This window comes from Cryptosporidium muris, genomic scaffold, assembly GCF_000006515.1.
Source record: "Cryptosporidium muris RN66 scf_1106632373453 genomic scaffold, whole genome shotgun sequence".
NCBI lineage: Eukaryota > Apicomplexa > Conoidasida > Eucoccidiorida > Cryptosporidiidae > Cryptosporidium > Cryptosporidium muris.
In genome coordinates this window covers 1,073,037-1,100,483 of record NW_002196570.1, presented here as the reverse complement: position 1 = coordinate 1,100,483, position 27,447 = coordinate 1,073,037, and the positions used below count along the sequence as shown (strand labels likewise).

At 26.3% G+C, this 27,447-nt stretch overlaps 13 protein-coding genes across 13 annotated transcripts, besides 28 other annotated features; 5 read left to right on the top strand and 8 right to left on the bottom strand.

Annotated features, from left to right (window-relative positions):
- Positions 1–207: 207 nt before the first annotated feature.
- Positions 208–272: a sequence feature (AT_rich).
- A 171-nt stretch (positions 273–443) lies between these two features.
- Positions 444–492: a sequence feature (AT_rich).
- An 86-nt stretch (positions 493–578) lies between these two features.
- CMU_042200 (Ran-binding protein, putative) lies at positions 579–1,235 on the bottom strand (the record flags this gene model as incomplete). The annotated part of the gene is made up of 1 exon (XM_002139460.1): positions 579–1,235. One exon carries the CDS (start codon positions 1,233–1,235, stop codon positions 579–581), a length of 657 nt encoding a protein of 218 aa, XP_002139496.1.
- A 288-nt stretch (positions 1,236–1,523) lies between these two features.
- Positions 1,524–3,615, bottom strand: CMU_042190 (uncharacterized protein; the record flags this gene model as incomplete). Its single annotated transcript, XM_002139459.1, has 2 exons — positions 1,524–2,605; positions 2,928–3,615. The coding sequence occupies 2 exons, from the start codon at positions 3,613–3,615 to the stop codon at positions 1,524–1,526; spliced, it is 1,770 nt and encodes a 589-aa protein (XP_002139495.1).
- Positions 3,616–3,920: 305 nt separating this feature from the next.
- Positions 3,921–3,955: a sequence feature (AT_rich).
- Positions 3,956–4,096: 141 nt separating this feature from the next.
- Positions 4,097–4,570, top strand: CMU_042180 (uncharacterized protein; the record flags this gene model as incomplete). The annotated part of the gene is made up of 1 exon (XM_002139458.1): positions 4,097–4,570. One exon carries the CDS (start codon positions 4,097–4,099, stop codon positions 4,568–4,570), a length of 474 nt encoding a protein of 157 aa, XP_002139494.1.
- Positions 4,450–4,477: a sequence feature (AT_rich).
- A 126-nt stretch (positions 4,571–4,696) lies between the features above and the next one.
- Positions 4,697–4,797: a sequence feature (AT_rich).
- Positions 4,790–5,452, bottom strand: CMU_042170 (EF hand family protein; the record flags this gene model as incomplete). The annotated part of the gene is made up of 1 exon (XM_002139457.1): positions 4,790–5,452. One exon carries the CDS (start codon positions 5,450–5,452, stop codon positions 4,790–4,792), a length of 663 nt encoding a protein of 220 aa, XP_002139493.1.
- Positions 5,453–5,641: 189 nt separating this feature from the next.
- Positions 5,642–5,674: a sequence feature (AT_rich).
- A 92-nt stretch (positions 5,675–5,766) lies between these two features.
- Positions 5,767–7,128, bottom strand: CMU_042160 (PH domain-containing protein; the record flags this gene model as incomplete). The annotated part of the gene is made up of 1 exon (XM_002139456.1): positions 5,767–7,128. One exon carries the CDS (start codon positions 7,126–7,128, stop codon positions 5,767–5,769), a length of 1,362 nt encoding a protein of 453 aa, XP_002139492.1.
- Positions 6,441–6,468: a sequence feature (AT_rich).
- A 166-nt stretch (positions 7,129–7,294) lies between the features above and the next one.
- Positions 7,295–7,400: a sequence feature (AT_rich).
- Positions 7,401–7,453: 53 nt separating this feature from the next.
- Positions 7,454–7,482: a sequence feature (AT_rich).
- Positions 7,483–10,962, bottom strand: CMU_042150 (uncharacterized protein; the record flags this gene model as incomplete). The annotated part of the gene is made up of 1 exon (XM_002139455.1): positions 7,483–10,962. The coding sequence occupies one exon, from the start codon at positions 10,960–10,962 to the stop codon at positions 7,483–7,485; it is 3,480 nt and encodes a 1,159-aa protein (XP_002139491.1).
- Positions 8,446–8,473: a sequence feature (AT_rich).
- Positions 8,590–8,666: a sequence feature (AT_rich).
- Positions 8,909–9,044: a sequence feature (AT_rich).
- Positions 9,097–9,167: a sequence feature (AT_rich).
- Positions 9,417–9,524: a sequence feature (AT_rich).
- Positions 9,601–9,668: a sequence feature (AT_rich).
- Positions 9,686–9,722: a sequence feature (AT_rich).
- Positions 9,748–9,789: a sequence feature (AT_rich).
- Positions 9,913–9,941: a sequence feature (AT_rich).
- Positions 10,134–10,159: a sequence feature (AT_rich).
- Positions 10,564–10,585: a sequence feature (AT_rich).
- A 9-nt stretch (positions 10,963–10,971) lies between the features above and the next one.
- Positions 10,972–11,028: a sequence feature (AT_rich).
- A 23-nt stretch (positions 11,029–11,051) lies between these two features.
- Positions 11,052–11,094: a sequence feature (AT_rich).
- A 361-nt stretch (positions 11,095–11,455) lies between these two features.
- CMU_042140 (Dcp1-like decapping family protein) lies at positions 11,456–12,580 on the top strand (the record flags this gene model as incomplete). Its single annotated transcript, XM_002139454.1, has 1 exon — positions 11,456–12,580. One exon carries the CDS (start codon positions 11,456–11,458, stop codon positions 12,578–12,580), a length of 1,125 nt encoding a protein of 374 aa, XP_002139490.1.
- A 74-nt stretch (positions 12,581–12,654) lies between these two features.
- On the bottom strand, positions 12,655–14,077 carry CMU_042130 (uncharacterized protein; the record flags this gene model as incomplete). Its single annotated transcript, XM_002139453.1, has 2 exons — positions 12,655–12,681; positions 12,737–14,077. 2 exons carry the CDS (start codon positions 14,075–14,077, stop codon positions 12,655–12,657), a joined length of 1,368 nt encoding a protein of 455 aa, XP_002139489.1.
- Positions 13,769–13,793: a sequence feature (AT_rich).
- A 134-nt stretch (positions 14,078–14,211) lies between the features above and the next one.
- Positions 14,212–14,240: a sequence feature (AT_rich).
- Positions 14,241–14,265: 25 nt separating this feature from the next.
- Positions 14,266–14,291: a sequence feature (AT_rich).
- Positions 14,292–14,413: 122 nt separating this feature from the next.
- On the top strand, positions 14,414–18,636 carry CMU_042120 (DEAD/DEAH box helicase family protein; the record flags this gene model as incomplete). Its single annotated transcript, XM_002139452.1, has 4 exons — positions 14,414–14,552; positions 14,662–17,586; positions 17,658–18,062; positions 18,284–18,636. 4 exons carry the CDS (start codon positions 14,414–14,416, stop codon positions 18,634–18,636), a joined length of 3,822 nt encoding a protein of 1,273 aa, XP_002139488.1.
- Positions 15,925–15,945: a sequence feature (AT_rich).
- A 95-nt stretch (positions 18,637–18,731) lies between the features above and the next one.
- Positions 18,732–18,777: a sequence feature (AT_rich).
- A 46-nt stretch (positions 18,778–18,823) lies between these two features.
- CMU_042110 (AP-1 complex subunit gamma protein, putative) lies at positions 18,824–22,057 on the bottom strand (the record flags this gene model as incomplete). Its single annotated transcript, XM_002139451.1, has 1 exon — positions 18,824–22,057. One exon carries the CDS (start codon positions 22,055–22,057, stop codon positions 18,824–18,826), a length of 3,234 nt encoding a protein of 1,077 aa, XP_002139487.1.
- Positions 22,058–22,737: 680 nt separating this feature from the next.
- On the top strand, positions 22,738–23,829 carry CMU_042100 (longevity-assurance protein, putative; the record flags this gene model as incomplete). The annotated part of the gene is made up of 2 exons (XM_002139450.1): positions 22,738–22,865; positions 22,947–23,829. The coding sequence occupies 2 exons, from the start codon at positions 22,738–22,740 to the stop codon at positions 23,827–23,829; spliced, it is 1,011 nt and encodes a 336-aa protein (XP_002139486.1).
- Positions 23,147–23,169: a sequence feature (AT_rich).
- A 415-nt stretch (positions 23,830–24,244) lies between the features above and the next one.
- CMU_042090 (seryl-tRNA synthetase family protein) lies at positions 24,245–25,848 on the bottom strand (the record flags this gene model as incomplete). The annotated part of the gene is made up of 1 exon (XM_002139449.1): positions 24,245–25,848. The coding sequence occupies exon 1, from the start codon at positions 25,631–25,633 to the stop codon at positions 24,245–24,247; it is 1,389 nt and encodes a 462-aa protein (XP_002139485.1). The 5' UTR covers positions 25,634–25,848.
- A 187-nt stretch (positions 25,849–26,035) lies between these two features.
- Positions 26,036–27,373, top strand: CMU_042080 (uncharacterized protein; the record flags this gene model as incomplete). The annotated part of the gene is made up of 1 exon (XM_002139448.1): positions 26,036–27,373. One exon carries the CDS (start codon positions 26,036–26,038, stop codon positions 27,371–27,373), a length of 1,338 nt encoding a protein of 445 aa, XP_002139484.1.
- Positions 27,374–27,447: the final 74 nt, after the last annotated feature.

Sequence of the window (27,447 nt, the reverse complement as noted above, 5' to 3'; positions counted from 1 at the left end):
TAAAGAGATCACTCCCCACTAGTAAAGTATACAGGTAAATAATTGAAAAACTACTTTAAATTAATGAGAAACAATTTATCATTATTCAAACATACCACAAAAAATTCACTTCTAATGACCTTTGCAATAAGTTGCCATTTTGTTTCTGGAGGGGTTTCTTGAATATAGCCGTTACAAAGATTTGCCTTGAAAGTCTATAGAACAAAGTTAATTAAAATTACTTATATTAAAATTTCTTATAAATAACTATTTAAAACTTACAAAATATATTACAACTAAATAGTAAGAAATAGGTATTTTCATTTTTTTAGAACTACTGTTAGCTATGCAATAAAAATACGATACCCGCGATGGCGGGTCCACAAGACGAAATTACATGCATCATCACTTTGAAATTACTTCATAAATTGATAGGTGTTTATATAAACAAAATCAGATACAACTTAATTTTAATAAATAAATAAAGTTATTTTTGTAAATATTAATATTAAACAAAAGTAGATCTTTAAAGTAAATTCTAATAGCTTAATATTTTGTGGTATATCTAGGTGTAAGTAAATATGTGATCTATATGTTCTTTATTTCTCTTGACTTTTAGATGAATCTATCTTAAATTTACCTAATTTATCAATCTCTTGCTCATTATCATCTTTAGTGTACTCATCAAAAAGTTTCATATTTATAATAGCAGCTTCTTCAAATTTTTCCTTAAAAATATCTGCTTGTTCGACCTGACCAAATTTCAAGGCAAATTGTTCAAGTTTCTGATCTTCTGAAAAGTCTTGTACAGTCCAAACCCAAATTTTGTTACTTCCACTGTTAGGAGTTAATTTACAAAAGCTACCTTTCTGAATAACATAATGATTTGCAACAATCTTAAAAGTTTTCTCTTGTCTTAATAAAAATCTAATTTTCTTAGTTTCCTTATGTTGCAAAAGTTTTGCATTACCAACTCCTCTCTCTTTCCATTCTCCATTAACAAAGCGATATAGTTTTGCTCGATGTTTCCAAAATTCCTCCTCATCTTCTTCTCCTGTCATCACTTCAACCTGCTTCAATTCAACCTGCGGAGTATTCCAATTACCCTCAGTAATCTCTTCCTCTGGATAATATTTCTCATCACCACTTCCTTCACCAATATTACTAGGTTGTTCTGTAGTATTATTCTCTAAAACCCGTGAAACCACCTTCTCTTCAGTTACTGTAGATTTATTCTCACATTCTACACCAGTCATTTCAGTTCTTTTGCATATAACAATCCCCAGTAATTAATATTAGAACGAAAATTTCTTATTTTCTTCTTTATATTACAAAGTAAAGTTTACCTCCTAGACTTTCGTAATAAGTTTATAGGGGGTGTCTTACATTTGTCCTACTGAACCGCCCAAGATAATGATTTATTCTATCAAAATTAATTTAAATAGTTTTGTATTCAATATTACTTAAGAGCTGAATATTAAAAGGTTAGAAATTAGGTAAATTTAAAAATAGAGATTTTAAGTGCCACTGTAACTGAGATTTTATTAGGAAGATTGCAGTCGAGCTCTTTCCAATACAACCTGTTTCATATACATTAGATGTAGTTCAACAGTTGTAAGAATCACTACAGTAGCTACTATTGCAATTGGAACTAATCTAGATAATACACATGTATTTGTAGTTTCATCTAAATTATAAAGTAGCCATGATGAACATGGAGGAGGCATACATTCATTAGTAGGGGCAAAGTATGTTGAATTTCCTAAACAAAATTTCTTAACAGTACAATGCCGATTGTATACCTCATAGTTGATGTTATTATGCATATTCTTATTATTCTTAGTGTAGAATCCAACCTGTCCAGATTGTGAGTTAACAGTTATACCAAATGACTTCAGTACCAAAGTTCCAAAAAGAATGAGAGGTGAATTAGCAGGGGCTATAGATGGTCCTGAAGTATCGAAATATTCTTTTTGTATGTAAATTGGAATGATATTTCCAGCTGAATTAATAATTGATACAGTTAAACATAAGTAATCAATATCTTTATTCTTAACAATCAAATCATCAAGTAGGATAACTATTGGTGTTAAACTTCTTTCTTCTAAATGTAAAATTAATGGAGGTAAAGGACGTTTTAAAATAATACAAAGTAAAGGAATATCAGAATTTGAACTTTGTAAATTATTGTATTCAATTTCTGAGCATGAAACTGGTAACCAACTTATTAGTCTTTGGTACAAAAAAAGTGGAAGAGATAGACAACTAGAACCAAAATCCAATGCACTCGTCCAATGAGATGAAATACCTTGCATTAAATTTATTCCACAAACACCAATATTATATACTTGGAACAAATTTAGAGCATCCTCAAATATTGCACCAGTTTGTTTAGATTCACTCCATATGATATTATTAATATTCCAATATGGAGATGACCCTCCTAAGTATAAAAATGATGGCTTATACCTTGAATTTTCAATTTTATGCAGATATTCTGAATTTGAAGTCATAGGTAATGATTCATTATAACTATCTATATTTATATCAAATGAATAAATTGAAGCATTATATAATAACATTAAGTTATTCCATAGTGAAGATTCACGACATGAGATAGATGAACCTACAAATATATAACATTAAATTAATATAAAGTGAAAATAATTTTGTTGTAAAAAATCAATACTCAATCTCATATTCTACTTCTGCTCATACATATAGGTAAATTTATCTAGTCAATATAGTCAGATTTTCCCCTTTTATCAACATCTAAACCTAAGGTATTCAGACCCGAAAGATGGATGAATATTGTGGGAATTCATCATATTTGTAAATATTAATATCCAAATTAAACTAGATATTTACAATATATTATGAGCAAAAATAAAAATAATCGTTTTTATTCCTAGATATATATAAGAATATTCTGTTATTTTTAAACATACCTACAATGCCAATAAGTCCATCAAAATCTTCCAATGTAGGCCAATTACTATTACAAATATTTGAACGTATGAGTTTTATAGGAAAATTTTGTAAAACTAAACGTGGTGATAGTGATGGTAAAACAACCATATCATTTCCTTCAAGAGAGATTTCATTTTGTATAATTCCATCATAAACCCTTTGAAAGTTATGTAATAAGGCAAGATTTGAAATATTACTATTAGTGAAATCAGGAAATTCAGTATGTTCATCACAATTATACACTGATGAATATAAACCTACAAAACATTTATCTGAGTTATAACACCAAGTTGCACTTGATGATATTTTTGGATCATAACAGTTTCGTATTTCAGAGAATTTACTATTTCCAGTTCCATATTCTCTTCTATTTAAATGTGTTAATTTATTACAAGCTGGACTTAGCTTTTCAAATAACCTTATTCCTTCAACTAAAGTATCAATTGCTAATCTTAGGTGCTGATCTCCAATTATTATGTTAAATCCAATTCTGTTATTGGATATTTCCAATGGTATTTGCAGAACCTTTTTAGAAAAAGTTTGTGTACCATTATTTTCTATACAAGAAGTTTCATTAGATAGTACGAGTACAAATAAAAAGAACAGAATTCTCTTTAAAAATAAATTTTTGTTCAATACGTCATATACAAAATTCGTTACAAACATTAAGAAGCATATTCAGCCAGCAATTTCCACTTCTAAGAGGCTCGTTACACCATAATATATATATAACTAAGGTACAATATATTAATTACTAAGAGCATATAAAAGTCCAAAATAAGGCTTTATATATAATACTACAAATTCTACTCTAGTAAATATTATTCTAAATTAAAATAATAGTACCATTTTTACCGCCAAGTATCGAGTTTTTTTTTCCATCCCTAATTTAACAAGATATTATAGAAAGTGTGCAAATATATTATTTTAAGTTAAAATTAGCTTAGAATTTTTGGATATTAAGGGATTTGTATTATATATATCTGATTTATAATTTAATAATTTTCTCTATATCAATTCTCTGAGCTTGATCTGTGTAGTAACATCTTTATATTTGTTCGAAATCGATGAATATTATAATAAAATTCACTAACAAAGGTCAGGATATATCTCTGACATTTCTATTTATAAGTCACAACGAAGTAAAATGAATACTTTTTCGATATTTATGTTTATCTTTATATTCTGCTCATATTCAGAAACTTGTTACAATGGTAGATTATATGGTGAATATAACCTTAGTAGTAAATCTTTTATATCTTCAGGCAATATAGCGAAATCTCGATATGAGGAAATTGAGTATTTTCTTATAGCTTTCAGCACTTTACTTAACAACTATCATAACTATTACAGTGGTTATAAATCAAATCTAGAAGCAATGAAAGTTAATATTGAAGAGTTGTTTACGAAAAACTTAAGTACTGATGAATTGATTATAAAATATTTGGAATTTGCAGCAAAATATTACCATGAAATAAATGTCAGAAGTGACATATACAGAATTTTAAAATATCAAAAAAATTTATATGAAGATACAAAACGTTATATTCATTATGAACCCTTAAGTAATAGTATTTTAAATATAAATTTGCAGTTTACAACAAATTTGAAGATTATTTGATATCTAGTTAAATAATAGTTAAATAATGTAGAATGATAATATTTTTGAGAAGCTAGTCTAATCCTTTAATAAATTCTAAATATTGAATATTTGATATATAGAACTTTATAGATACATAAATATGCCAAATTATTTTTTAATTAACTAATATTTATTCTATATTAGAATAATTTATTCATTTCAAAACTATCTTTTTTATTTTATTGTAAATACATTAATCTAATTAAGTATTGGTTTTCTATTGTATTCTAGATAACGTTTAATCTCTTCATAGCTAATAAGCCCATCATTATTTTGATCAGCTATGAAAAGTAGTTCATCAGCTTCATCTGGTGTCAATGGAGAGATACCTTTTGTAATTAGCATTTGTTTAAGTTCTAAAGCTGTTATATATTCACTATTATTTCTGTCTAATAATCTAAAACCGAGTTGAATTTCATCATCGCGGTCAAGTCTCAATATTTTCATTCTTGCTAGTCTACGGAAATCTTCGAAATCTAACATTTCATCTCCATTAATGTTAAAGTCTTCTTTTAATATGTTTAATTCTCCTTCGATATGATCACCAGTTACCTCTGCAGCTATTGCTTCATATCTTGAGAACGTTACAGTACCATTATCAAAAGCTCGCCTTAATGCAGCAACTAAATCATCTAAACGTATCTTATTATCACCATAGGTATTCAAAGTATCAAATAAACCCTTTAAAGCAGACTCATGCTCTAATGTTAATTCGGTAATACCATATGGAATCCTTCTAGTTCGCTTTGACTGATACACTTCATTTGCTTCTCCACTCATAGGACAAACATATTGCACTACTCTAGCTGAATTAACACCACTTTGGGTGCGATTCAAAGCTAATTCAGTTTCACTTTTCATGATTTTGCTCAAAAAAAATTAAATATTTGATGTGAGCACTTTTATTGTGAATTCACTCAAGAGTGTCACATCACGACATGTACATATTTGTGTGCAAATGCATCGGCGCTATATGCATCATTTCTAAATATACAGAAATAAATATAACTTAGAAGTCTACCAATTTATAAATCACAAATTTTTAACTTCAATATATTACTAAAATTAAATAAATATAAATTTGTTGATTTCTTTCTCAATTAATAAATCATGACTCTTTTGAGGTAGAAAGAAAACAATTACAATATTCCTTGTAGCCTAACATCATGAGTTATCTAAAGGGTATTTTTATACAACCCTATAATTTCATTTTCTATCTTATTATTCATTGGCTTTGAATTATATTTTATGTTTAAATAAATCTCTTCGTTCCTTCCTTGACATATCGATGTATTCTGCATAAATTTTAAAGTAAAGAAAGCTTTAATTACTTTTACTCTCCAGATTTTCTCAAGAATATGGAATAAGGAATTAATCTGATTATAACGATATAATCCTATCAATATACGTTCTTGTATCTTAATAGTATAAAGGCAATTCCAAGCAAATCTAAGCCTTTTATTAAAAATTGATGCTAAAATATTAATCCTGTTAAATTGGTTACTTATTAGTACTGGAAGTGATTTTTCAAAATAAAATGAGTAACATCTATCAAATTTAATATTACCACTTTTTTCATATAATATTTGTTGATTTTTAGTAAATAATGTTTGTCTCTTCCAAATATGAAATAAGTCTCTAAGAGTAATCCTTTCATGTAATATACAAGTTGTTGTTTTATGCTTTTTAAGAATATCCCAATGTAATTTCAGCCTACTCTCAACAATTCGGGAAAATGAAAACATACTTTTTAATATATTTACAGACATTTGAACTTCTTTCATAAATCTTTTTAGAATTAAAGGTCCACACTCATTTTCATTGCTTTCAATAGAAACCACAGAATTTCTATTTTTATTTAATAATAATATTTTAAAGGAATTTGAAAGCAAGATAATAAGTCTTTTCTTGATAATAAAATTTAATTGATACAGCATTAAAGCTCTATTTGATTTTTTTAATTTACGAGTAACCTTCTCAATTATTCCTTCTGCAACACTTCTCTCTATATATTGGTCATTACTAATAAGATTCTTTGCCGAATTTTTATTATTCTTCCATGATTTAATATTGTTATTAATGTACAAAACCCATCTTTGCATATCAACTGTAGATGTACACTTCAATTTTATTTGTACTTTTTTTTTTCTACAACTACTCATACAAGAATCATCTGACTTATTTAAAAAAATTGAAAATACACATGAATCAATTAAAGAAGCTTCACATTTTATTATACTTGCAACAGATATACTCTTAGTTATATAAAATGGATACTTTACTTTGTGAAATACCAAAATATTAGATTGTATCATACAATACTCTCTTGTCCAATAAGATCCAAAAATTTTATTTACTCTTTTTCTAAGGACTAAACCATAACATCCAGCAATAACAACTGGTAACTTTATTATATCATTTTGTATTGGAATAGAAGTATTAGAAGTTGATTGTGATTTACAGTTCAATTTTATTTCTGGCAAAACTGCAGCTACAGTATTAATATCACATATACTACTACTACTATCATTATCCATTATTTTTTATAGTGAATATTTTATGCATACATATAACTTTAGAATATAACTTATCAGCTTATTTAAAAAAAATCACTTCATAATTTCAGTTATTATTATAAAAAATTAAGATTAAGATTGAATATAGCGGTACAGACTAAAATATATTCACTGCATGCATGCAACCTTAAAAAAAAATTTATTTATATATAGTAACTACATGTAAACTAAATTTATTGATTTATATATTTACTCTATTATTTATATTTTAGAAATTTAAGTTTTAAATTTTAGTAAATCTTCTTTCTTAGCCAGCTTTACACCTTTATGATAATAACTAGCTTAGTTTTTTTTTTTTTTTTTCTATTATATATACTAACTAAACTGAAGATGAGACATTGTATTGTTGTAAAGACATATTATACATTTTAATGAATCTGATACCATATTTAGATATTCAGAAAGTATTTTAGAATGGGATATCTCATAAAAATAACAATAATAGTGGTATGAGTGTCCACAATTAAAAATAACAATTGAGCCTTCATTAACATCTTGAAAATCTTTTAAACTAAAATTATTAATATCTAAACTTCCAGAACTTATACCTCTTATCGAATTATAAGGATAATATTTTGGAGTTTTATTATCATTTAAAATTGATTCCACTTTTTTTATTTTTTTGTGTAGTTTCTTGGTAAAATTTGGGTTTAGTAATAATCTAAAGCAAATATTACAATAATCAGTATCTTTTGATATTATAATTGAATTAGACAATTTCACTAAAAAATATTGTTTTAAGCTTTTTTGAGCAGATAAAAGAACATTTGAACTACTTGATGCTATAGTTAAATTGAATTTTAGATGAGATAACACACCTAAATCAATAAATGAGTCAATAGTTTTGACATTTTGAAAAATTTGAACTTTACTAAAATTAATAAGCCTTTTTAATTCATCAAGTAATTTTGATTCAAATAATTCGAAGTTAAATGGTAAATAGTGCCAATCACAACAAAATATAGATAATGAGCAATTATAATGAGAATTAAAATATGCTAATATATTTTCAACATATTTCCGTACTGGATTATTTGAATATATATTTTGTAATTGATAACAATTCAAATCTGAATTAAAAGCTTTTTTTGAAATATAATCAGCCCAAATAATAAAATTTTCAATATTTTGGTTATTACTTGAATATAACTGCTCGATAAAACTTAACCATAAGAATTCAATTTCCTCCTTATAAAGTATAATTAATGATATACAACTGAATACAAGATTTCTGTTTAATAAAGTCTTAAATAAATCATTATAAAGAAGTTCTTTTTGATTATTTGATTTATTATTTAAAAATAATGAAAGGCACTTTGCTTCAATTAAGTATATATGTGAATGTATTACTTCATTATCAAAATTTCTTCTATTTAATTCATTATATTCAACAAATTTACTAAAATCAACATTTAAACCCTCAATTTTATTATTAATTTCATTAACTAAAATATTAAAATCCAATTTTTCCTTAAATTTTAGTATAAAATTTAATAATTGATGTGGAGCAAATTCAACATACAATAATGGTAATATTTTAAAGCTATTTTTTATACCTTTTACATCATCTAATAATAAATAATCATTAATATTTTCATCAAGACAATATAAAACATTATTTGAAATATTCTTTATTTCATAGTTTGCAACAATGCTCTTTTTTTTACGAGATATATTAAAACTAAAAAATGAATCCTTAATATAATTAGTAGAATCTACCAACTTATCTTGCCAATAAACCAAAAATTTAAAAAATATAAAAGTTGAATTTTTATTATTCTTTATACAATCATATAATATTTTAATTGATACATATCCACCAAATAATAATAATTCCAAAATATTTTGATTATTTATTAATAATATACAATTTATATGCTCAATAATTATTTGACCAATATCATTACTTGAAATTTTATCTATAATGTCTATTAAAATTTCTTCAAAAATATTATTATCAATACATTTATTTAATATATGTATACAAATAATAAATATTTCTTCATATGATGATTTTCTCTGGTATAGTTGTAATATTTTAATATAACCAAATAAAATATTCAACTTTCTCTTACAATTTATAATATTATCAATATAACCCTTTTCTTTTTTTAGAAATAATGAAGATAATCCTGAACATAATTTTAGTTCACTAATCCATGGTTCATTTATCCTAATAAAAAATAACAACTTCTCCTGATAAGTTATTTCATTATCAGAAAATTCCTTCTTAATAACATCAAACCAAGAATTTAAAATAAATATAAATAATTTAATATCATATACAAATACACACTTAATTAACTTAAAAAACCATTTCATTGAATTAATTGATATTAATATAATATATTTATATTCAATAAGTAAAGTAACAAATTCTTCAAAATACCCAAAAAAATTGTAAAGGTTCATATATACAAATAATAAATCCTCTATTTTATTATTTAAATAATACGAATATATTAATGAATTATTAAAGTATATTCTTCTTTTTAAAATATCTAAAGATTCCTTAACCTTATTTTTTTTTAATAAATCAATTATTATCTTAATTTCCATATCATAAGATATATTCTCATCAATTAAATATAATACATGATTAATTTCATTTTTTTTATTATACCACCATAATAAATCATCACTACTTGTACGAGATATCATGATAAATGATTTATTGTGATTAAAATTAATGATCATTTGTGTCTTCAAGAAATTATAAATTTTTGGTTTATTTACAAGTAAATCAATATAATTATTTGAATTAATATTATTATCTTCATTATATAAAGATCTTGTCAAAAATTTTATATTATGATGTGTAATCACATGAAACAATTTATCAAGTAATATTAATTCAATTTCATTAAAGCATTCTTGATTCATTAATAGTATAGCAATAAAAGAATTTTTAAATGGAGTAATATAAAATGGTCTAACTGATATTATCTTATATTTCTCTGGTATTGTTAATATATAAATTAATTTAATATTTCTTAAAGTAGATTCAGATAATTCCTTATATATATAAATAGAAAAAATTCTATTTTGAATAGAAATATATTGTTGATTTGAATGTTTAAAGAGGATTATTGAGTTACTTAGACTATTATTATTGTTAATATATTGTTTTAAGGGATATATTACAATAGTATTTTTGTGTTTAATATCATATATATATAAATAATTGTTAACTACCCAATATAAAAAGTACTCTTCATCTTGATTACTATAGATTATAGTTAAATTTCTAGTATCATATAATTTATTCCTATATATTGTTCTTATATTTTGAATCTGATTATCATTAGGTATATTAGCAAGTATTATATGTCCTTCAGTAGTAATTAATACAATTTCTTCTAAACTTTTTATTATTTCAATTAATTTTATAGGTGCTATAAATTTTTTTTTTATTATTGAATGTTTATGAGAAATGATTAAAGATTCCTCTTTAATAATCCAATATAGTAGATTACCATCTTCATCAATAGCAAATAGTCTTATTGAATTTAATTTCCCAGTTTTTATATAAACATTTATTATAGATTTTGAACTTTCTGTATTAATTTTACTGATAATCTTCATACTCATTTTGTTTATTAGTATTATTTCCCCATCTTTAGTTCCAACACAGAAAATATCAATATCTTTATTTATATCAATACATAAGATATTGTAAGATTTTAGCTCATCAAATAAAGATCTATTAATATTATACTCTAAAATTGGTACAATCTCCTTGTTATCTATTCCTTTATTAAAGAAGCTGTTAATATTAGAAACTTCAATATCCATATCTTTACCTATATAAATATATAGATGAAATAATAAAATTGAATATTGATAAAAATCAAATATATAGTCCTAATTATATCCTAATAAGCAAATAAAGTTAATATTATATTAAATTATCTATATACAAATATTCGAGTATCCAAGTACTTTATTAATAGGATTTATTCTAAAAAGAATAGTTAAAATAATACAGTGAATAACCTACATAGATAAAAATTTGATGGGATTGAGTGCAATAACTTAAAGTAAGATTAGAAATGTACTGACTTTTTTTTCGTCTTAACTTTTCTTAATACTTTTTGCTTATATTTATTGGAAGGTGAATACGGAGTAATGATGTTTTAGCGCGCAAACAGTTGGCGCCTTTTATGGGCATTAATTATCTTCGAATAATAATGAAATTATTGAAGTACTATAAAGGGGATTTAATAATTGAATAATTATAAAATAGAAATAAGCTGAGGTAAAGGCTCAGCTTAGATAATATATATATATGAAAGATAGTTCAAGCAAACTTCAGGAGGGTAAAGGAGTTGATGAAGCTAATAATTTTGATAATTTATCTAAATTTGAGTTAGAACGTAGAAGATTAAATTTACAATTACTAAAACGTCATGATAATGATATTGCAGAGATAGTAGCTTGTTCTAGTTTTGTTAGTGTATATGTAATGGATACTTCTAGTCAAAAGTGGGTTAGAGGAGATGTTGAAGGCTTTTTACATATAGTTAGGCGTTCTACAGAACCTAAATATGAATTAATAGTTATAAACCAAAAAAATCCAGATAATCTAATTCAGAATATAACAAGAGAATGGGAATTAAGTGGTGAAACAAATTTTCTATTTTATAAAATACCAAGTGGTAACATGGTATCATATAATGATATAAATAATACTGAATTACAAAATGGAGTTAGAGTATGTTGTTTATGGTTTTATGAAATAGAAGAAAGGAAGAATATTGAAAATACTTTGAAACAAATAGTATCTAAATTATCAAATATAATACCAATATTATCTGAAGGAGTATGCTCATATTCCCAGGATGCAGGCAAAACAATTCTTGATATGTTAAATAAGAAGACAATAAAACAAAATAATGCTAATATTGAAGTGTCAATAGATAGTGAACCTTCTCCAATAATTGATTCAGTACAAAAATTATTACATTATAAGGATATTTTAGGTAAAAGTAATAGAAAAATGATGCAATCAACCATTAACTCAGAATCATTGATAAATAGTAATGGTACATTATTATCTTCAAAAGATATAAAGAGTTCAGACTCAATTACAAATAATGAGCATTTAGTAATATCTGATACTTATGAAGTTAAAAATACTCAATATACTGGTCATAATCTAAATATAACTCCTGATATGATACGAAATATTATATTAGAGGTCCTCTCATCATCGCAGGTTCGTCAAATGATTGAAGATCGTATAATGACATTATTTAATAAAGTTAGAGGAGATAATATAAATAATGTACAATCATTCCAGACACAGAAGTCTTGGAATAATAATAAAGTACACTCAGAACAAAAAGTAGGGGGTAAACAATCAAATTCACATGGATCTAATCCTCATTCTTATTCTACTAGTCATTTATAATGAGGCATCTGAATTATCTTTGATTATTTGTTTATCTATCCAAGAATATTTGAATATATATTCAAAAATCATTTCTAAAGTATTGCAATTGTTGATTGAATCTATTACTTGCAATATGTTATATCTTAAAGATTTTGATTTCAATAACAATTTTACCATTTCAGGTAGTTTCATATATAAGATTTTATATACATGTGTACTTGTATTAGATGTAATCTGAGTATTTTTTAAATAATCTATCATGTGGATGATTGTAATATTTAATAAATCTTTTTTTTCAGCATCACTTATAATATTTCCAAAATTTGAAAGAGAGATACACCAACTTAATAAATGAAGCAAAAAGTTATAATCTGAATCATTTAGATCATCATATAAACTATCAAATTGCAGATCTGATACTGGAAATATAAGTTCCTTGAAACATAAAATGAATTTTTGTAAAAGAAGTATCTTTAATGAGGTCTTATATTTTGGAAGTTGTTGATCTGGAATGATTGAAAATATGATACTTATAGACGATATAATATCATTTGTTTCTTCAATATTTAGTGGTATCCAAATATTTGTTATTATCTCACAAATATAGTTTGTAAAGATAAATTCAATACCATCATAAATAATGCTACTAAATTTGCTAATATTCATTATATTAATATCTGTTTTAGTTTGCTGATCATTATATTCTATATAACTCTCTGAAGTCATATTTAGCATTCGTAAAATAAAATTATACCACTTAAAGCTCTCTATACTAAAGTTATTATTCCACTCAATTATATTCTTATTTTTAAGTAATTCAGAATTTAATATATTTTCTTCTAATTCCTTTGATTCCTTAATTAAATGCAATGGGTCCCAAGAAAGCATTTCTAGATATATAAATGGAAATATTATTTGATATAAATATTTATGTATATGAAGTTTGCAGTAAATTTCCGGGTAATCCTTTTCTATATTTATAATAAAAGTTACAAATTCTTCTAGACTTTTACTAAAATCAAATTCTATGAGTGGATTTCTTATTTGATTATACACTTCTATTATACAACTTTTATATATGTCAGTTATATCAATGATATAACAGGGTTGGTTCATAGAATCGTATAATTTAATACTTTCAACTATTTTACAATATAAATTTCCTTCAGCATCTTTACAATGAGTGCAGTAAATTAGATGCCATTGTTTAATAATATTATATTTATAATATGAAAAACGTTTAGAGCCATATTGAATCATTGACATCTTAACCTTCTCTAAAAGTAGGTTAAATTTTTCATCATTGTTACTTAACCTAAAAGCAGAGATCTTAGTTAGATATATTTCGAATTTGTCAATTATTTCACTTTTATTATTGTTTATTTTAACTTTACCCTCTATATCCTGCTTTTGTAGATCTAGTTGATGTTTCTTAGCATCCAAGATATGGATTTCCTCCTCTATATGATTGATCTTTTTATTTAAGTATGTGATCGCATCAGAGAACTTCTCCATAATATATATTAATCTAAAGAAAGTATTTACAATAGTTCTTAAAAACTCCAGACAAAAGACCACCAGCGCTTTATGTTAAAACTATAATTTATTATACAATACTAAAAAAAAGTTTGAAAAGTATTGTTTATACCTATATTTAAATTTAATTACAAAATAAAAACTGTATTTATTACACCAATAAGTACTTTAATTAAAAATATTTTTTTTATATCAAAGTAGAGATATATTTGTACAAGGTTTATGCTGCAATTTATAGCCTCCACTTTTTACAAACGTAATTTTTCACTTTATTTTAATCTTTGTTGGCTAATTAATCTAATTTTGAATGAATTTATGTCTCATAATAAAAGGAAGCTTGAACAAAGTAATAATGGTGATGAAAAAGGAATTATAAGAGAGGGATATGCAAAAGAATTGCATTACCAAATTCTTCAGAGACTTAAACTATCAGAGACACTTAGGAGAATTTTAGGTAAGTATAGTCATATAAAAATAATACTACCGAAATTATGGAATAATGTAATATTAAATACATTATATAGTAATTCCTTTTCAGTTTTTACATTGTAATATTTTTTTAGAGATATACAACAAACTTGTTCGCCTTAATAGACAACCAAAAATTTCAACTATCCTCTGTGGTATATCAGATGACTGTTTAAGTTCTTTAGGTAGATGTCAGAAATTTCATGGTGAGAATTATTTACCTGATTTGTTAAAGATATTAGAAATATTTGAAGAAGATATAGAGATGATCGCATTTAATAATGTTTGTGTAAATATAAGAGAACTTTCATTATCAGCATTAGATAAGTATACTATAATATTTAAAAGTAATAATAGAGTGAATAATAAAATATTATCAAGAAGTGTAATGGATAAATTGTCAAGTAAACTGATTGATTACTTATCCAAGGAGTCTATAAATACGAACTTAGTTTCTTTAAACAATAACAGGCTATCAGAAAATAATGAAATAAGAGAATCACCTTTAAAAATAAGACCAAAGTCTGAAATATTAATAAATGAAAAAGAATCATTAGAAATTTCTTCAGAAGACGAAATATTACATATTAAAAAGAGAGTACAACAAATAAATAACTTCAATTCAAATGACTTAGATAGACTTCACAGTATAGAGGAAGTAGCAAATTTCATAGCAAACAGTAATATACTAAATGGTAAGATTTGTTATAGAAAAATTGAAGAGAAAAAGGATCCTGTATATTGTGAATCAAATGATGATATATATAATATATTGCATGAACAAACTCTTATTGCTCTTGAGAAATTTATAAATACTGGAAAGGATAGTAATACTATAAATAAAAGATTTAAGTTTTATATTCATCAATCTAAGGCAATTAAAAGTATTCTTATAGAAAGAAAGCATACAATACTATCAACTTCAACATCAAGTGGTAAGTCTCTCTGTTATATAATCCCAGCTATAGAATATTATCTTGAAGATCCTAAATCTATAACTTTAATATTATTTCCAACTAAAGCCCTAGCTCAGAATCAATTTAATTCAATAAGTAGATTGATTTCATATTTTTTAGAGAAGCCGGTATTAGGAATGTTAGATGGAGATACTGAGAAAAATAAACGTTTTGATATAGTTACAAAAAGTAATATTATTTTATCAAATATTGATTTTATACACTGGAATATTGATTTTATTGCAAGCAGTATATATGACAAACTTCGTCTATTTGTAATGGATGAGGTTCATGTGTATAATGGACAATATGGTTCAAATGCCAGTTTAGTAATTAGAAGGTTTAGACGTTCAATAACATATTTTCTGCAGAAAACTGTAGAGATATCAACAATAAACAGTGAATTTAATATTAATAATAAAAGTTTTCCAATATATATATCTTGTTCAGCTACAATTTTTAATCCTTTACAACATTTCAATACCTTAACTGGTATATCATTATATAGTATAAAAGGCTATGAAACATCTAAAAGTGAACAGAATAATGAAAGAACAAATGATAATACTTCAAATACTTTAAATAATGTACAAAATATTACGCTTATTGAAGAGGATTATTCATTAGCATCTAAATGTCTAACTATAATTTGGGATAGTAACGTTTTTAATATTGCAAACTCACAGGTAGTTAAACCACAATGTGACTCTATAAGATCTAATTCAAATTATAAGGAATGTCTTAATTTATTGCTAGAGTTGTATTTTCTAAATAAATCAACTCTAGTATTTTGTAAAAGGAGAAAACAAGCTGAAATGATGAGAAATGACTTACAAAATTTGATATCAAAGATTGAAAATATCAAATCCAAAGATCAGAAAGGTTCTATTTTTAAATTTAGTAGTGATTTGAAAGATAGCTATAATAATAATAGTCAAGATTATATGGATTTAGAAAAGTTAAGTGAAATTAATTCTGAACATGTGTACAATATATTTGATGAAACTACAAAATATTCTAGACTATCTGACAATTGTAGAAATAAAATAATTATATATCGTGGTGGACTACCAGTTCAAAAAAGGAGAGAATTAGAGTCTTTATTATTTGAAGGAAAGGTAAAGATAGTATTTTGCACATCTGCGTTAGAATTAGGAATAGATATTCAATCAATCCATTGTGTATTAACATATGGATTTCCTGACTCAATAAATAGATTAAAACAACAGTTTGGTAGATGTGGAAGAAATCCAAATATTGAAGGCTTAAGGATTTTATTTTTAGAAGAAAATTCACCTATAGATTTGTACTGGAGAGATCACGGAGATGAGCTTTTATCTAAACCTAATGAACCATGTATTATTAATCCATATAATCCACTATTGTTAATTCTACATATTGCATGCTGTACTAATGAAGCATATAAGAATTTTCAAATAAATAGGGATAAATTATATTTTGGAAGTCATATTATTGAGTTGTTAGAGATTATTGATATACTAAAAATAAGAGGTGAAATTAAGATTTTAAAAAATCAATTCTACTTGGAAAATAAAGTTACAGATATATATAATGATGAAAAACAAACTGAATTGGATTTTGATTTAGACTATAACAATTTAGATGACAAAGTTACTGATTTGAACAACTGTAGTATATACCATACTAACAAAACAAATATAATTAACGTAGAGGGCTTGCCTTGTAAGAATTATTCTTGTATAAAATATGCAACAAATTTATTCTGGGTATATGACTGGGATTTAGTGGAGTCAAAATGTAATCATTTTCAATTTGATAAATACATTAATAAGTCAATCAATTTGAATTTATTTTCTTTGCTACTAACTAAACAAGATACAGTTATAAAATCTTTAGTTGATGTTTACCAAAGAACTCCTATAAGAGGTGGGGAATTTGAAGTTTTTATATATAATGAAGAGAATAAATTAATTGATAAGTTACCTATTATTACTTGTATATGGAATGCTCATCCAGGAGCTATTCATTATGTTAATGGCATTTCCTATGAAATTGAAAAACTTGATATAAGAAATCGTAGAGGTAATACTTAAAAGAATATATTATCTTTTTAAGTTTATTTAATAGCTTACTAATATTTTTTGCTTTTATAGGTACTGCTATTAGATACAAACCAGAAGATTTACAACGATCCTATAAAACAGTATCAGATGGAGAGGTGTCAATGGAAATGTTTGGGGAAGGAATAAGATATACAACTCAAAATAAAATAAATTTCTACTTTGCCCTATCAAGGGTTACAAATTCTGTCTACTCATTTACTACTAAAGAGTTCATTAATAATCAATGGCAATATATTAAAGAAAGATATCTGAAAAGTCCAATTCAATATTCCTTCAACACATTTGGATTGCAAATAAGATTTCGATTAGATAGTCTAATAGATATTCATGAATTAAATAAAGGTATACATTCTTGTACTCATATTATAATGAATACATTTCCGTTAGTATCTACTAATTTCCCTATACTAGATCTTGAATGTGAATGTCCAGATAGTAAGTTTATACTAATGATTACTCTGCTAAATATTAAGAACTAGAAATTAATTCAATATCTACATTATCATATTGGATATAATTCCAAAGATAATAATCTTCTGCAAGATACTTTATTGTGATAATGTCATATTTTCAATACTATTGTACTGTATTCAGTACTTTGATGAATTTCATATTGAAATATTCTAAATAACTTTTGTTTTGATTTTTTTTTGTAGTATATATTTCAAGTGGAAAGAACAGGCAATCAGATGTTGTAACTTTACTATTTTATGAGAATAAAATAAACGGCAACGGATGTCTGAGTCAGGTAATTGGAATAAACTCTCAACCAATTAATGGAAAAACTGATACATATACAGGTAAAGTAAATATTGAGGTTGTTGCAAATAGAGCTTTAGAGAATTTATTATCATGCATTTGTGAAAATGGATGTTTCAAGTGTGGAATGTATATAAATACATGCAAAAAGAAAAATAAACACTTCAATAAAAAGATAAGTATAGAAATTCTTAAAATATTATCAATAGGAGCAAATAATAATTCAGAAATATCTAGAGATATTAAATAATAATATAGCCAAGTTAAATATTTTAATAACCTTATACATTGTTTAGAATATTGTAATTACATTAGTGTCCATATTTTCCCTTTAAAAGCCTTTAGTTATTAATTTATATTTTTTGTATATCAATTTATTATCTTATATATTCCTATAACTACTTACCTAATATCAGATAGCTTGATTAATAATATTGTTAATAGTCAGTTGGTATATTTGCAACATTTGAATATTCTAAAACCGATTGTCTATCAATATTATAACTAATGCGTAGTTTCATTAATATGGGTTTATTTATAGTTTCATCAATTCTCTTAATCTTAATTTCTTGAGTCACTGGATTCATAGAATTATATGGTGGTATAATATCATTACTAGCTGGAAATAAATGGATATTCAAATATTTGGGTACTGCAATTTCTAATTTAAACTCTGAGACTTCACTGGTTCCAATATTAAAATATTTTGCTAAAATACTTGTGGTATTTAGATCTTTTTGCTTAGAAAGATCAATAAGAATCCTAATATTTGAATTCTCAAATATTTGTATTGTTTTGGTTGGAGGGAGTGTATTATTAGAATTTAGCAATAAATTATTAGAAGCTGATTCAGGTAAAGCAGATAAATTAGTATTTGTTAATAAATCTCCAGAAATAGAATTCGTAGTATCTAAATAGAGTTTATTATTGCATATATCATTATTGGTATTTATATTAATATCACTAGATAAGTAGGTACTTTTATTAGTGGTAACACTAAACAAGGGTTGAGTTAAATTCGCACTTGATATATCCCCAATATCTTTAGTTTGAGATTGTTCAATATTTTCCGACTTTAAATTTTTAAATTGAGAGATATCTTTATTCTGTGTACTGGATAAGTTCATAATTTTTGGAACTCCAAAATCTAATAAATCATCTAATACTGAATAAGTATTTGGTTTTTTTGTTATACTTTGAGAAGTAGGTGATAAATTTAATGATGGTAATAAACCAGAAATATCCTGCTTTGATGTATTTACTTGTATATTTACTTCTGTAGAGGAGTCATCTTTTTGAGTTGAAATTGGGGCAAAGTCATCAAGTAAATCAGTAACTAGAATTCTTTCATTATTCCTCTTATCAGCTTCTTTGTTTGTGTTATTAGTAGTATAAGATGTATTATCAGGTGAGGAATATAAATCCAAAAGATCTATAGTTATTGGAGTAGAATTCATATTAGTATTGAGATTTGTAACTGTTCCATTATTTACTTCACATAAAGAATCCTTTTTTGCTTTGTTAATTCCATATAATTTATTATGTAGAGATGGTATATGAATATTACTCACTCCAATACCAGTTAATGAAGATGCTCTAGGAGTTGTCTGTATTTTAGAAAAGTCAAATGGAGGCATTAAATCAAAAATTGTTTTTCTATTTGCGTCCCAACAAGGCTGTAATATTTCAAAGTATTCAAATGTGCGTTGCTGTATTTCAACAGACCATGACTTTAAGTGGAATTTTAGTATAGATTGTATTCTTAATTTTTCTTTTGGAAGACGTGTAGAACACTTTATTAATGCTACTAAAGTTAATAGTATTGTTGTTTCAATTGTATTAGGAGAATTTACATACCCTATTCCATTTAGTGGAGTTGATATATCTATATTTATGGGTAAATTAGTTAATAAGCAATTTGTAGAGTTAAATTCACGAATATTCTGAGTTAGTATATATTCCAAGAGGTCAATAATTGACTCACTAGTTATTGCACTCATGTTGGATATACCTTTATGTAATACATTATCTACATGCTTGCTATCTTCAACTTTAGGATCTATCATATCATATTTCTTAGTATTTGAAGTTCCATCATGTACAAAGTTCTTGTCTTCGTTGTTTTGAAATAAAAATTGTGAATACTCGCCAATACACCAAACTGTTGTTTGAATTAATAAGAGCTGATCTAAATGATTAAGTAAAGATAAATATAATTTTTCAACAATATATGAATGAATTTTTAAAGATTCCCCTAAAGATGATAGGTAAGATAAAAAACTATCCCTTTCTTCTTCTTTAATTAAATTTCCAGCTAAACAAAATAATTTTATGAATGTATCAATAAACCATATTGGATTTGCATGCGTACATGCTTTAATAACTATACAAAGTCCAGTTGCCAATTCAATTGCAAAGTCATTATCGCCCTTTTCTACAGAAAGTAGTAAAATATTGAGTAAATCTTTCACAAAGTGTTTGATATTGTCATTATTTACTATTGTAAATATAACTTTTAATGCCCTTCTTTTAATAGAAGGATCTGGATCTTTTAGACAATCTAGTATTAAGCTTTGATGAGGAGCTATTCCATATTTATTTCCAGTTGTTATACCAGCATTATCTATAAAATTACCAAATTTAAAATTTGTCATGTTTTCTAGTAATCCAAGAGCTATGAATCTAGTATTCATATCTATATTTTGCAAAAATCTTGTAACAACATTTACTGCCAGCATATACAAACCTTCTTCTTCTACAAAGGGCAAAAGTTTTATTATGGAACGGACACACTCATATAAAATTGAGTTACCTCCATTTTTAGAGTGGTCTGTATTTGTTAATAGCTGAGCCAACAATGCACATACTTCTTCTTTAATTTCAGGTTGTATTACACTACAAAGATTGCCAATTACACGAAGGATATGTACATGAAGAAATTGATCTGTTATACCACCACTTTCATATTCAGTTGAGTTTAAGTAGCCTGCCATACTTATTGTATTCAATATCCTTATTAGAAATGGTAAGAAATGCCCCAATGCTTCTATTTGATCAGGGTGATACTGTATTATTGTATTTAATAGATGACAGGTCCCCAATAAAACTCCATGGTGTTTATCCTCTAATAAAGATGGTATATATGGTAAAAAACACTCTATTTCAATATCATCCACTACTCTAATAATATGTACAGCTGATAAGAGTGCTCTCTTTTTTATAAATGGATTTCCAACCATTAGTAATTCACAAACTTCGCGAAATACAGCTCTACACATTTCCTTTGGAGCAATATTTGCAATAGAAGTTAGGGCAAGACCATTGACATATTGATTAGAACTGTTCAAATCATTTTTAATACTATTAGTAGCCAGCAGTAAAATTTCTGAATCTTCATCTAATAATTGGCACAATGCTAGGTATCCAACACGTTTCTCAGAAAACTTGTTACTTGCAATAAGTTTTAAGCATTCAACCTGACCAAATGAACTTGAGTACCCCAGCATATGAATAAATAGCAGTTTTGCAATGTTCCTTTGCCTATATTGACTTTCCTCTTCTTTGAAAGAAGCACGAATATGGGCACATTCTTTAGCTATTACTGATCTCTCTTCAGCAGCTGTTTTACAGCTTCTAACAAGCCTTATGAGTTCACGAAGCTTTATCGACATCTATATAATAGCTTCTAGTTTCTATTTAGAACAGTATAGAAGCCTAATTGTTAGCTAATTTCTTAAAACTTAATTTATTATTTGTATTTTGGTAACTCCTGGTTGCACTCAAAAGGTAACTTCCTCAGAAAAACTAAGCGGTTACTAGGCGGGTTAAGAACTCTTCATGCTTTTATTGTGCTGCAGAGACACTGCAATTGTTTATGCACCACAACCCTACGGTTTTTCTCCAATTTTCATTAAATAATAAAAAAGGTATATGAAATAATACACTATATCGAAAGAACTTATTTTATAGTGAAACTAGGGCACTATTACTTAACATATATATTTGTATATAAAAAAACACCTTTTTTAAAATTTTCCAAATTCTAAATAATTGCAACTAACCAATTTATTAGTATATTTAAAAATGTTTTATAGGAACATACAATGTCCTATATATAAACAAATATTCAAATTTTTTCTTAGTGTATTTTATACCTTTAGACTTATATTGACCACAATATGGCGCTAACAATATATCCCACAAATACGCTCCAAAGGTGGGTAAAAGATGGTTTTTTTTTTAATTACAAGATTTCGGACCTTTCCAGTTAAATTCCCTTTTTTTTGGAAAATAGATTAGCTTTATATATATTAGAAATTGTATATTCAAGCTATTCAGCTTATCCAAAAAAATGAGTGTAAAAGTGGACACATTCTTTGGAGTAATACTTCTTGTAACTATTGTATGGACTGTAGCTCAATGGTTTTCTCTAACAAACCACTTTTATATTGAAAGATCAGCTTCGGGCCAGCACTTATTGTAAGTTTCAGACTACATATCAGATCTTTGATAGTATAGTTATTAAGTATTTTATTTGTGTGCTATACTCTTTTTTTTTAGAGATTTATGTATTGCAAGTTGTTGTATATGTGGAGTTATAATTATACTTTATTATTGGACTAAACCATACTTAGAATCATTAGCTGATAGTGCAATAGATGGTCAATTACCATATCGCGTGAGAGAAGCTAAAATCCAAAGATCTTCTACAATGGCATTTCGCATGTTCTATTTTATATTTGCGTCGTTATATGCATCGGTAATATTATTTTATTATAATATTGACTGGTTACCACCAGAATTACTTGGAAATGGAAAGACGGGATCATACTGGGTACAATATACAATGATACCTGTATCAAGGGGGCTTGTCTGGTATTACTATTTATCTGGTGGATATTTCTTATTTAGCTTATTCTGTCTGTTAAATGAAGAACCTTTACAGGGCATTTGGGAAAATATATTATTAATAGTAATTGCATGCTTACTATTAGCCTTCTCTTTTACTGGTGACTTTATTCGTGTTGGAGTTATTGTACTATTCCTACATAATGTATGTGATATATTAACATGTGGCTGCAAGGTATTTGTTGATACGAAGTGGCAAGCTATAACACTTGGTTTATTTGGAATTTTACTAGCTGCATGGGCTTATTTGAGAATATATTGCTTTTCACGTATTGTCTTATACCCAGTTTATGGACAAATCAGCCTTGCACTTAGTACAAGGTTATGTGCTTATAGTACTTTTTTACTAATGACATTGCTTTTAGTAAATATATATTGGTTTATACTAATGCTTAAAATGGGTTGGTGGTATATTTACTCAGGTCAAGCAAAAGATATACACTCAAGAATAATACCTAACGACTCATTATCACTAAATAATACATCTGGGTCTGAATCTTGCATTGTTACTACATCCAAAACTAAATATGAATAAGTAGTAGTAATATTACAAGATATTTAGTATATAATATATTAGAAAATATACCCTATTCGACTAATCTAACTTTGGAATATGAAATTCTAAGATTTAAATAGTGAAAATAAAGCTCTGGAGAAAACAAAAAAAAATCATAAATAATAAAAGCTATTTCAAATAACAGTATCTATGATTGATGAGAATATTATTAATAAATACCAAATTTACAATTTATTAACAAGTTTTGACATCCCCAAGCCTTTATGTTGAATTACAATTATCTTATCTTCTGTTGACTTATGAATCTCACAATATCTCATTTATATTTTTATCTGTTAAAGCTCAATTTGAATAATTGATTAACTCAAGCTTCTGAATATTAGGAAATACATTATCTGAATAGATACAATATTTTTGAGATTAAGGCCTTGAATTACTCACTAGTCAGATTTCCTTTTAAATCTTCTATATTTGATTGGCAAATATCTGGATAAGGGATAAAATCCATACCTAAATATGGTTGAAGAACTGCTGGTATCTTTAAGCCGGTTGTAGTTTGATAATTCTCTGCAATACAACATAAAGTTCTTTGAACAGCACATAAAGTACCATTTAAAAAGTGACAATAGAGTTTTTCACGATCTCCCTTTTTAAATCCCATACGGCATTCTAAAGCCCTAGATTGATAGTCTGTACAATTTGAACATGATACTAGCTCTCTATAATTATTGTAACCTGGAAACCAAGCTTCTAAATCGTACTTTTTAGCTGCTGCATCATTTAGTGCACCAGAAACTATTGATACAACCCTATATGGTAATCCTAAAGACTGGTAGAATTCCTCCGAAATATTAATCATCTCTTCATGCATTTCATTAGATTCTTCTGGAGTTGTAACACAAAATTGTTCTACTTTTTCAAATTGATGAACCCTAAATAAACCCCAAGTATCCTTACCATGTGCTCCTGCCTCCTTCCTAAAACAGGTTGAAATACCAGCATACTTAATTGGAAGGTCTTTCTGTTCAATAGAAGTATTTATGTGCAGTGCAGCCAAGGGTTGTTCCGAAGTTGCAATTAAGAACAAACTATTTGAATCTGCATCTTTTGTATTATTCATATCTGCAGGTATGTGATACAATGTTTCCTCAAAATCCTTCAGTTCAGCTGCCTTTGCCATTAAATCTCTCTTCATAAAAAGTGGAGGTTGGATAGCTATATAACCTCGTTTTACCAAAAAATTCATGCCATAATGAACTAGTGCCATACTTAAAAGAACTCCACTTTGCTTTAAAAAGTAACCACGATGGCCTGCAATTTCTGCCCCTTTAGCACTATCATAAAAGCCTAACCGACTCATGACTTCGTGATGATGCATCTTCCCTGGTGTACCATCCACTATAATATTAGGGATATCACCCCACCTCCGTAATACTTTGTTGTCATCTTCAGTATTTGATATTGGGACATCTGGTTGCACTATGTTACCTATTCTGTTCCACAACTCCTCACGTCTATTCTCAACTTCTAAGACCCGTTTCTCAGTTAAAAGAATTTCATGTTTCAATTCCATACTCTTCTTCTGTAATTCTTCACAATTGGCCTTTGCATCTTTTTTCTTTATTTGAGCTATTTCCTTCGAAATTACATTGACCTCCTTCTTAACTTGTTCTAATTTGAAGATATCTTTACGCCATTGCTGGTCGATTTTCACCAACTCCTCCAATCCTCCTATACCCCTATATCTTGCCATTTCAGACTCTGCTATCTTATCATAATCTCCACCCTTCTCTACTCTAATTCGATTAATATCTATAGGCATTCTTCAATAATTCCAATTTTAGTCTTCAGATATGTAATTTGAAACTTCTCTAATGTCATAGAATTATTATTTAAAATTTTGTCCAGAGTGTGGTACCGCTATAGTACTGAATCCTAACCCGATTACTAAGGTATTTTATTCCAAATGTAATGTCAAAAACTAGTTAAATTTTAAAGAGATAGAAATTCTTTTAGTATACACATAATAGGTCTATAACCTAATTTTATCACAGTACTTTGTCTGGCTATAAACCATTTCATTTCACAAGAGTTAAAAAGTCAGGTATTAGCGCCAAGTTTTCTTAGGATAGAAGTTGGTTTATTTTGACATTATCTAAAAACATAATTACTGGCTTTCTCCTATTGCCATTTGTATCTAATCTTATTAATATGATTTAAACATATGTTTAGTGGAAAATTAAGTAATAGGAAATTTAGTAAAGAACCTAGAAGATGGAACTATAATAGTAAGTTAAATAGGTATCCTATTCAAGAAATAAATTATAGACAATTAAATGAACATAAATGGTCTATAAATAGGAATTCCACTGTTGACAATTCAGATGAAGAGGAAACTGTATGCTCTATTATCTCAAAATATTTGGATAGTGATATATTATGGGACAAGTATTCCGAATATTCATTAAATCTAAAGGATAAAAATCACAAATTTGTGAGAATGCGCTACTTTGATTATATGAAATCTTATTGTATTACTAAGAGGATTCCAATGAATCTAATTATTCAGCAAAAAAAATTTCTAACTGTTGATAAAAGAAAAATATGCAGTTTTTGCGTCGATGTTCATTATGGAACTCATTGCAATAAAAGTCGTTGCTATATTTGTACAAGTAAGTATCATAGTTCTAATAACTGCCCCTGGAATAGAGGAGATAACAAAAATAATATAAGTTGTAGACATTGCAAAGGTAGATGTTATAATCTGAGCGTTTATTCATCATATTTAAATGTGAAAAGGACTGTATGCTACAATAATGACAATGAAACAAATAAGTGTATTAAAGTAGATTACGAAAATAGTATAATTGGATTAGCTCGTAATTCTATTAAATATAGATTTGCAATTTGTAGAACATGTCTAGAACCTGGTCACTTAATTTGTGATACTAATAATAGACCATATGATTGTCCCAAGATTTCCTATTGCCCTTTATGTGGAGAAAAGGGTCATACTTATCGTTTATGCCAAAAAATCCAAACATTTATTGATTCTGATAATGAATTAAATTTATCTTTGTCTAAGAATGATATTTCTATATGTAGTGAAAATTCTGATACAAGTATAAATGAAGATACACATCGAAAATCTTCAATATACAATAGTGGATCAAATACTCTGAATAATACTGAGTGGAAATTACTAGATAATAATACTATTGAACATGAAAAAACTTACGAAAACAAAGCTAATGCAATAATAATTAAAGAGAATGAAATACAGGTAGATAAACCACAAACAAATGAAAATAATATTCAAAATAAAGGTAGACATTATGTAGGCAAGAATATATTGTTCATATCTAATAATGAGGATAGTATCCTACTTCAAAATACAAAAGAAAGGAGTACAAATAGAAATTCAAAGGATATTTATCATAGAAAAAAAAGTTCATTTCTGAAGTTAAATAAGAACCTGAGAATAAAGAACAGAAGACATTTTAACAAAAATACTAAAGGTATTAAGAGACGATTGTCTAGACATAAAGCACGTAAGCCTTGACATTTTAATATTATATTACTTGAAGGTTTATCTTAATCATTTATAAATCTAATTAACTGTAGTTGATATTTGAT